Source organism: Parambassis ranga, chromosome 4, assembly GCF_900634625.1.
Source record: "Parambassis ranga chromosome 4, fParRan2.1, whole genome shotgun sequence".
Lineage (NCBI taxonomy): Eukaryota > Metazoa > Chordata > Actinopteri > Ambassidae > Parambassis > Parambassis ranga.
The window spans coordinates 24988153-24997837 of NC_041025.1; the positions used below are offsets into that span (position 1 = coordinate 24988153).

Here is a 9685-nt window from a genome sequence, read left to right on the forward strand (position 1 = left end):
ATAGACTCCCATGTTAAAATGACTTCACAGCAGAAATGAACATGTTTACAGCCTGGTACAAAAAACCAGTCTGGTCTCAGATGATAGGTTCTCCTCTAGTGTCAGCTGTATGGGGGGGGGGATTTTTTTACAACCCACTCGTTTCAATTGTGTTCGGACTTAAAATTATGCATAATTATGGTAATTAATTAGTTTCCTGCTTCCACGATCGCCCGCCCCCCTAAACCCCGCTCGTGCCCCCCCTCCTTGTCCATCCATCTTTGGAGTTTTGGCGGACGTGATGCTGCCAACATGGCGGCGGTCAGAGCGTCCCAGAACCTCCCACCGAGCCTCAAAACGGCTCTTCAGAAACAAACGGGTGACGTCACGGACCTCTGTCCACAGTTTTTATTGTCAATGGTTTAAACTGCACAGCAGTACTGCACACAAACACACACACATCGTACACTTGATTGCATCCTTTAGAAAGTGAAAATAACTGGCACCTTTTCTCACATTTCATTTGATTGTTCCTCGTGTCAGGTGATTAGTCAGTAGTTCCTGCTTCTGCTGCTAACAGCTACAGCAGAACTCGTCACACTGTTCATTCCACCAGGGTCTGGGTCTGTCTCCTGGGGGGTAATGAAGGATGGTCTTATCTTTCTGTGATCACACACATGCTGATGAGTGTTCGCCTTCCAGACAGGTGTCAGTGTTCCTACTGGTTCTCATACTTGATATTGTAAGCCAGAGGGCCATTGATGGCGAAGCCCAGGTAGAAGGACACTTTCTCTGTGCTGAAGCCACTTCTGATCCCAGAAATGCGAGCAGGATGCACCGGGATTTTCATCTTCCCGTAGTTGGCGTACACCTCTCCTTGTTCAATGGTGCCACTGACTCGATGAAGGCAGCGTATGATTGCTTTTTCTTTAAATATGTCTCCGTTCCTCCAAAGCTGTGCTAGAGTATCACGTGGCATTTTTGACAGAAAACTTCTGTCCAGTTTGGGTTTGGACACCAGCCTGTCGAGTCCTTCCTCTTTTCCCAGGTAGAAGTGGGCGACGGTGCTTCTCTTGTTAAATAATTTGTACAGGTGCTTGTGGGATGACTTTCGGATCGCGGTAACATATTTGCCGATCTCGGTGCTCTCCTTGGTAGGAGTTGGCCAGAATAAGAGCAGAGCCAGATAGTATGGGTCTGGGAAGGGATGGCAAAGTCCGACATCTTGCAGTGTTTCCAAAAGCAGAGCGGAGAGGTCTCTGTAGGTCTTGACATGTTTGGATTTGGGATTCATGTGGTAAAGAACGATGTTGGACAAGATGTGATTTGTCTTCATTTGTATCTTCTGTTTTGGGTGGTCGATCTTTTTCTGTAAGAACGCGTAGCATTCTGCGATCTTCTCCATCTCTGCTGCAGGTTTGTCCAAATACTGAAGGATCCCTGAGAATGTGTCTGCTTGTTTCATCTCAAGAAACACTTTGCGTTGTTCGATGTCTATCTTCAGATTGAGGTTGGATTTGTTTTCTTGTTCCTTTTTCATTTCCTCTGGTGAAGTACAAAAGAGATGCACATACTTCTTGAAGTGTTCACAGACGCTTCTGTGGTTCATCGTGTCAAACTCATAGTTTCTCTTTATGTAGGCAAAGTAACAGTCAAGGAAGTCAAATATTTCTTTGACGTCAGACTTTAGTTTGACCAGAAATGGCTGGTGTTCTTTGATGATCTCGGTGTACCTGTCGTTGATCTCGTTGTCCTCTTTGTTAACACTTGTTATTGGAATTGATCCCCTGAGAAAACTCTGCAGATACTTCTTCTTCATGGGGTCACACTCCTTAAAGAAAGGCAGCCTGCTCAGTATCTCAAAGACCAGGAAAGCTATTTCTAGCATACACACATAGCCGTAAATGTTGTACGACTTCCTAGGGTAGTCCTCTGAGTCATCGTCAGGTGTGTCCTTCAGTGGTTCATCTTCCATTTCTGCCAGATCTTGAGCCCTTTGGAAAGCTTTCATCCCATTGATGGCTATCTTTATGTTTGTTTGAAGGTCTTCTGGATTGTGCGATGGCTCCTGCTTTTCTCGGTCCATGTTAGACCTCAAATTGCTTTTGTACACTTGTCCAATGGTGTCAAAGGTGTATGGGTTTTCTTTAATGTTCTTGGCTTTTTCTGCCCACTTGAGAGCCTCGGAGAAGTCCCGCTCATTGATGTACAAATATCTTGCCAGTGCCTGAGGGATTGATGCACTTGTTTCAAACCTGGACGATGCTTTCATGAAGATCTCTTGGACGGTCTGTCTCCCCTGCTGGCTGTGGATCTTGTGTATAAGAGGAGAAAAAGGTTCTCTGTCATCTCCATCTTTCTTGCGTTGCCTTTCAATCAACATCCGCTGAATTAGGAGCATCAGTCTGTGTTTAACCACTCCGGTGCTGAAGAACAGGTCATAATGAAGGAGCTGCATGGTGAACTCACTCACATTCAGTTTGTAGCTTCTGTTCAGCTCCTCCAGACAGGCAGATGCTATGGTGTGATGGAGAATCCGGATTCCTTTGTATCCACCCCATTCTTCAACTCTGTCTATGATGAGAAGGTTTGAATAGGGCTTCATTCGGTCTAAGACACTGTCCTCCTGCCAGCGAATCATTTTCATCTCAAAGAAGTCCTCACAGAGCGACAGAGCCATCTCTGATTTGGCCACGTATGTATTCAGTAAGGCAAGGAAGGCAAACAGCTGGGCCTCCCGTGTGCTGATATCAAAGCTCTCCAGTGTGTTACGAGCAAGATTATTGACATATGTTTGGTCAAAATTACTCTTCATGAACATGAAGCTGTAAAAGTTTTCAGGTTTCTCATGAGTCTCCTTCAGCTCTTTGAGTTTCTTTTCGAACTCTCTCTGCTCCTCTGCTGTCAGTGAGGCAGTGATGTACTGACAGAGTGCCGGGTTGTGCATTCTGTACTGTTCCTTTGGACTATGGGAACGGACACAGTTAAGGATGATGACTTTGCAGTTTGGTGTATCGTCCCCGTTGATGTCAGATAGATCCTCAACAGCCTGACATATGCTGTTCACAAGGTCGTGATGATTCTCGGTTTCTTTCATGTCATCGACTAACAGCAAAACCGGAGAAGGTTTCTCACGCTCCAGCTTCATGAGCCTTCTGACCTGAACGGCGACCTCTGATTTAGGCAGTGTGTTGTCTTTCAGCACAGCGCATCTGAAGTCTTGACGGAGGTCCCACACCACATGCATTGCTAAGGTGGTGCCACCACAGCCTGGGTGATGGAACAGGTTGAGCAGAACACATATGTTTTTTGAGTTACTCTGAGATCTGATCATCTTCTTCACGTTGTCGTACTTTTCTCTCCTGATGAATGCTTTCCCTTTGTCTTTGTCACACAGGTAGAAGTTCCACCATGTGACTTTGCCTCCTCTGTAGAACTCCTCCTCTGCGGTGATTCTGAATTCACGAAACTCTGCACTGTTTTCATCGTAGATGTTTTCACACTGATTCAGACACAAAACATCGAGCGCCGTCAATAAGTCTTCGTCTTTCTGTTTCAGGATGACAGCGCTGGAACCAGATGAAGGGAGCAGCCTCCCAGACGGCTGGTTGGATGGCCCCAGAGCCATCACAGTACCATTGATCTCACTCAGAGTGAGCTCATTTATTGACAGATTGTCAATGTCAAAGTCACATTTTTCTCTAATCAGCTCCCTCCATTTCGAATACGTGCTCTGAGTGTCACAAACGGTGATGATGTTTTCCTCCTCCGTGTGTTTGATGAAGGACTTGTAGGTGTCAAAGGCCGGATCCTTCTCTGTGTCCACCGGAGAGAGCAGGAGGAAGATGATCAGATATCTTCCACGGAGGAGAACTTCAGGGTTACAGATGAAGGACACCAAGTGCTCGACATCCCGGCAGGACTTCCTCAGCCAGGTCTTATAATCCAGCTCCCTGTTTGCGTCGCTGTTGAGGTCATGTCTGCCATTACAGAAGACCCAGCTGGTCTGTTTGTAGAGGTTGAGGTTCTTTATCACTGACTCCATCTTTCCTTGAAATTGTGATGGTGTGTGCAGATTGGCCCCCCTGGAGGCTCTGTAGGAATGACAGAGTCCACCTGAAGCTGCAGAGTTTGGATCGAAGTCTAACACACAGAACAGTTTTAGCTTAGTCAGAAACTGGAGGTTCTGCAGCTGCTCTGGAAAGCTCCTGTTAACAACAACAACAAATCGGTCGTAGCTGTCCAGTGAGTTCCCACCACAGGTTAGCAGATTCTTCAGCTTGTCCCCCTGGTTAGCTTCTTTCTTTACTTCTTGGGGCGCATCCTGCTGCCTCTGATGGCCTGTATGAAAAGCAAAAGGAGCATTAAGGCAGCACATTTGCTCTGCCCTCAGGGGGCGTCTTCCTGGATATTTATGTTGTTTGGTAAACTACCAATTTAGGTTTATTTGGCATCTTCTAGTGAAATAAGTTTAAAATAAGTGTCGGAGACCAGAGATGAATGGTAGTCTTACCCAGGGTTCTCTCGAGCTGACAGGCAAGCTGACGCTGATTGATTTCTTTTAAAATGTCCACTGTGACCCGCAAAGCCTCCTCACTTCCATACTGGCCGGTCATTAACGTGGCAGTGTCCAGCCTGTCCTTGTCCTCCAGTTTCCCCTGTGGAATGCTTTTATGCTTTGATTTGCTGTATCCTGATAAGTGGAAATGAAATCTCTTCAAGTCGTCTTTCCGGAGTTCATCCAGGATGCTCTGGATTTCCACAGTGACCTGGCGTGACTCGGGATGAGCTTCGGTCTGCAGACAGAGATAGAAATGTGAATATAAAAGTGCAAATACGTATTCTTGGGGTAATCATAACACTGGAAGTTTACCGCAGCAGCTTCTTTTGGAGTTGCTCCTGAGGCCCGTGGCTCTCTTCTCTGGTCTTCTTCTGGAGGTTTTGTCTGTGATGGAGCTTTCTTGGTTGGCGGATCAGATGCTGGTTTAATTACTGATGCTGGTTCATTAACTGCAAGGGACCGAGGCAGAGGATGTTCAACCTGCCTCTGGTCTGAGCAAGTCTGAAGAGCAGGTTGCAGTCTTGGTTCTGGCCTCTGGTTCAGCTGATGGAGCTCTGTCAGAATCTTGACAGCAGGGCCGCTTTTCACTCCTACGTCCAGAAAATCCTGCTTCCTGAAGCAAACCAGGCAGTCTCCAGACACGCCTTCCTCCTGTAGTCTCTCTGCATATTTGCTGTAGACCTTCACATGCTGCAGTAGCCACTCGCTCACCTGCTCCTTCGTCCATTTGTCCACATATGCTGGAAAGTCTGAGTGATGCTTTGATCCGTGTTTCAAACGTTCTAGATGGGAAGTGATTTTCACAGCAGGGCCGTGTTTTATTCCCAAGTCCAGAATGTCTGTCTTTGTGAAGGAAACCAGACAATCACCCAACACCTCTTCTTCGGTGAACCTGTCAGCACAGCTCTGATGAACTTTGACCTCTGCTATCAGCCACCAGTGGACATCTTCTGCCGTCCAGGTGTCCACTGTTTTTTGGCTCATCCTGTCAGACTGAAACAGAACAAACATCATTATTCAAAAGAGTTACAGAAACATCTGTTACAACTCAAATTACCGAACCCTAAGCCAGAGCTGGAAGCCCTGAACCAGGACCAGGCTTATACCGACGGTCCAGCCTTCATCTGTGAGCACCGGCCATCCATGGCCCTGCCTCTGGTTCACTGCTTGTCCTTCCTTGGACCACTTTTGATGGTAATGACCACTGCAGACTGGGACCACCCTATAGAGCTGCAGGTGTGGACAATGATCTGACCCAGTCATCCATACAGTTTGGTCCCGCTCATTCCTTCCCTGTGTTACTGTGTGTGTATAACTAATGTCACCTGCAGTGCCAAAGTCCACCTAAGCTCCAGATACAGGCAAAGAGGTGGGGGTCAAACAGATGTGGAGCAGTCACAGTAGGCCCACCTGTCATTCAAAGGGGTCACGCCCATATTTATGTTTGAGTTTATGTTCTGATATCATGATTACAGAGCCACACTGTGGCATATTACCACTGAGTGAGAATCCTCCACAGATCTGAACGTGGGGGGTCTGCTCTGGCTGCAGAGGTTCTGGTATCAGTGCCACATCAGTCCCTGAGTCCAGGGTCCTTCCTCCTGCGGAGCCACAACAGGGTCACATAAACATTCGGCTTCAGTGCTGCTTTCAGAGGAAGAAAGAAGCAAATGTACACACAGCGCCACCTGCTGATCCATGCACAGGAGGTGAGCCCTGAAGAGGTGCAGAGGCTCTGCACAGACCTCACTTGGACTGCGTCGGACCGTGGACTCCTCTCTGCACCTGTTCTGCCGGCTCTCAGTGTTGCTGTTGACACCATAGATCACAGCATTTTAATACACAGATTAGAAGATCAGGAATAAGCTGCATGCATCAGATGGATTCCACTTCATGCATATTAATGAGCCACGGTGTTCCACAGGGTTCTGTGCTTGGTCCAGCAGCACGGTTCAGTTGTAAGTCAGCAGAACTTCAGACAACTGATCAGGATCAACCTAAACTCCCTACTTGTGTTTTTCAAAGTGTGTTATGAGCACTGATTATAGAATATGACTGATTATGTTTTTAATAATTGCAGTGTGATGGCTGAACAGGAACATGAACCTGAGCCCACACCAGGCCGAGTGCAGTGAACCATCATGTCCGCCTCCAGGCCCGGTGCAGACTGAACAGACGGCTCAGTCAGTGTTTGAGTCCAGCGTATGTGTGTATGTATGTATGTATGTGTGTATGTGTATGTATGTGTGTATGTGTATGTATGTGTGTATGTATGTGTGTGTATGTATGTGTGTATGTATGTATGTGTGTATGTATGTGTGTATGTATGTGTGTATGTATGTGTGTATTGATGGTAGGGCTGTGCGATTTGACGATAAATGATGAAGGATTTGAACGTATCGGTGATCTGCCAGAACGGACAGATCGTTTTATCGTCCATAGAGCACCTTCTATTAATTGCAGTTCTATGTTCGCGCAGACGCATGAGTTTTTTTCACTCGTCCAACTCTCAGCGCGCTAAATGTGAACACGACCAACCAATGACAGCCTCCCTGTTAGGAAGCTACGGCTGAAAACTAAAAGAGAACAGAGGAACTGATCCCTGAAACAAACTCCACCTTTATGTTCGGTGCTGTTTCTGCCGGCAGCAGCGGCGCGTGTATTCTAATGCTACGAGCACGTACGCGCCCACCTCTCTGAACATTTCCAGCTCTTATATTCAGGTTCGCTGCTGTTGTGCCGTCAGCACCTGTGTGTGTGTGTGTGTGTGTGTATCAGATGCAGACAGAGGCAACAGCTGATGACGTCACCAAAACAATAACGCAGGCATGTGATGAAGAGGCTCCATGAGGACTAAACGGTGGACAGAGCTGACAGCAGCAGCTCCGTTTGTCCTTAGACATGATTCCCATTAAAGTTTGATCATTTGTTCTAAATCACATTGAACTTTAAGAGTTACTTAAGTCTCAATACTGTATTTACTGTTTAACCTTAGGAGGCTCACTTCAGTCTAATGACTGTTGAATAAAACTTTACAGAACTAACCGGTCGCCGGTCTGGTCTCTCTGTCCGCCTGCAGCTGGACTGAACCCGCTCCGCAGGGCCACCAGGCAGACTACAGACCCCCCCCAGGCTTCTTCCTCTCGGTCTTCCTCTTCATCATGTCTCCCTCCCTGCTCAGGGTTTCTGTCAGAGCCTAAAGAAGGTTTTTATGGTAAAAGGTGTTCTTCAACGTGAACATCCGCTGTCTGTGTGTGTGTGTGTGTGTGTCTGTGTGTGTCCGCTGTGTGTCTGTCTGTCTCTGTGTGTGTCCGCTGTGTGTCTGTCTGTCTGTGTGTGTGTCCGCTGTGTGTGTGTGTGTCCGCTGTGTGTCTGTCTGTCTGTCTGTGTGTGTCCGCTGTGTGTCTGTCTGTCTGTGTGTGTGTGTGTGTGTGTGTCTGTCTGTGTGTGTGTCCGCTGTGTGTGTCTGTCTGTGTGTGTGTCCGCTGTGTGTCTGTCTGTCTGTCTGTGTGTGTGTCCGCTGTGTGTGTGTGTGTGTGTCCGCTGTGTGTCTGTCTGTGTGTGTGTGTCCGCTGTGTGTGTGTCTGTCTGTGTGTGTGTGTGTCCGCTGTGTGTGTGTCTGTCTGTGTGTGTGTGTGTGTCCGCTGTGTGTGTGTCTGTGTGTGTGTGTGTGTCCGCTGTGTGTGTGTGTGTTCGGCCCCGCCTTGTTTTAAGCAGCAGCTCTCTGTCACGTCTTTAGATGGATGTTGGGATGTTTAGACGGAGCCATGCTGACGCCTGACGTCATAACTACATGTTACGACATAAACGTGTTGACTTGTTGTGTCCGTGCAGCTGCGCGTGTTTTTCTGTATTCAAAGCGCGGAGTTAGACAGAACCAGCGGCCGCGAGCAGGCTGCGGAGAGGCGGCCAGCTGCAGCGCTGCCTGCTCACGTCATCACGTCATCAAACGTCGGAGCAGACGTTCTAACAGCGAAAGTTTTATAAAGCGACCGGGAGTGTGAGCTCCTCGGAGGCTTCAGCAACAACGGCACTATTTAAAGTTTCACTCACGGTTGGCTTTCCGCCTCCGCCCGTGTCGGTTGTGACGCTGTAGCGCGGTGCACTGTGGGATACGGAGGGCTGGTCCGAGCTGCGTCACAGACATCAGGCCGCCTGCAGGACCTGAGGCCCGGCCCCTGCAGCCGGCGGAGGGCGCGGAGCCTCCGCTTCGATACAACAGGAAGTGGACTGCCCACGTGATTCAGTGTTTACCTGATCAGTCCATGGGAACATAAGGCAGGGCGCCCCCTTCAGGACAAACTGTTTCTAACATTTAACACAATTTAAAGAACCTGTGAAACGTTTTTATTGACGACAGAACAATCTAAAGGTCATGATGTCACAGTGCCCTGAGTCACCATGCTGCGGTCACTTCCCCTCAGGAATTCCTAGGACTTCACAGTTAAAAAGGACAAGTACAGACTGAACTCCAGATGTCCACATCCTTCCTCCTGTCTGTCATCACTGACCGCAACCAATGAGAGGCTGCGTAACAACAAAGCAGGAAGTGAACGCAGCATCACTACAACACACACACACACACATACACAGGAAGCTGTTTCTGGCAATGGGTGTTGCCATGGTTACAAATCAGGTGTCAGCTGTTTGGGTGGGAGAAGCCTAGCTGAGGATTTTGTGGTAGGGGTGGAGGGGCAGAGAGGAGGTAAACGCTCGAATGTCGGTGATGAGTGTGGCGTCCTGCAGCTCCAGCGACGTCGCCGGAAGGAAGGTCAGCTCGCTCACTTCGCCATAGGCTGAGGGGGCGGAGCCATCTTGACTGCTGCTGGCAGTCTGAGCGGGAGGGTCATTCTCCTCCACGCCAAAACCGACCACCTGACAGGAAGCAGAAACAGCAGGTTCAGCTGTGTGTGTCTGTCCGCTGTGTGTGTCTGTCCACTGTGTGTGTGTGTGTCTGTCCGCTGTGTGTGTGTCTGTCAGCTGTGTGTGTGTGTGTCTGTCAGCTGTGTGTGTGTGTGTCTGTCCGCTGTGTGTGTCTGTCCGCTGTGTGTGTGTGTGTCTGTCCGCTGTGTGTGTATGTGTGTCTGTCCGCTGTGTGTGTATGTGTGTCTGTCTGCTGTGTGTGTATGTGTGTCTGTCCGCTGT

The 9685-nt window shown here is 48.5% G+C and overlaps 2 protein-coding genes across 5 annotated transcripts in view; both read right to left on the reverse strand.

Moving 5' to 3' along the window:
• Positions 1–372: 372 nt before the first annotated feature.
• LOC114434169 (sterile alpha motif domain-containing protein 9-like) lies at positions 373–8745 on the reverse strand. Of its 4 annotated transcripts, none has more exons than XM_028403165.1 (6): positions 8594–8745; positions 6229–6349; positions 6037–6141; positions 4853–5533; positions 4493–4775; positions 373–4320 (listed from the first exon to the last, which is right to left on the reverse strand). In XM_028403165.1, the coding sequence occupies exons 4-6, from the start codon at positions 5522–5524 to the stop codon at positions 698–700; spliced, it is 4578 nt and encodes a 1525-aa protein (XP_028258966.1). In that variant the 5' UTR covers positions 5525–5533; positions 6037–6141; positions 6229–6349; positions 8594–8745; the 3' UTR covers positions 373–697. The 4 variants fall into 4 exon arrangements, with proteins under 4 accessions (XP_028258966.1, XP_028258967.1, XP_028258964.1 ...); XM_028403166.1 differs by having other exon boundaries at positions 6221–6349; XM_028403163.1 differs by lacking the exon at positions 8594–8745 and adding an exon at positions 7586–7909.
• A 119-nt stretch (positions 8746–8864) lies between these two features.
• LOC114434171 (nardilysin-like) overlaps positions 8865–9685 on the reverse strand; it is a 14790-nt gene continuing 13969 nt past the window's right edge. The window contains exon 31 of the mRNA XM_028403168.1: positions 8865–9415. Within this exon, the coding sequence (XP_028258969.1) occupies positions 9203–9415 (213 nt within the window). The 3' untranslated portion in view covers positions 8865–9202. The remainder of the gene's footprint in view (positions 9416–9685) is intronic.

What these genes read in the sequence shown, in the direction of transcription:
- LOC114434169 (XM_028403165.1), bottom strand. Translation starts at nt 5,524, where the DNA reads ATGAGCCAAAAAACAGTGGACACCTGGACGGCAGAAGATGTCCACTGG. An exon ending in CTCCAAAAGAAGCTGCTGCG is followed by an intron (nt 4,776 to 4,852) that starts GTAAACTTCCAG and finishes CTCTGTCTGCAG; the next exon opens with ACCGAAGCTCATCCCGAGTC. An exon ending in TCAGCTCGAGAGAACCCTGG is followed by an intron (nt 4,321 to 4,492) that starts GTAAGACTACCA and finishes CTTTTCATACAG; the next exon opens with GCCATCAGAGGCAGCAGGAT.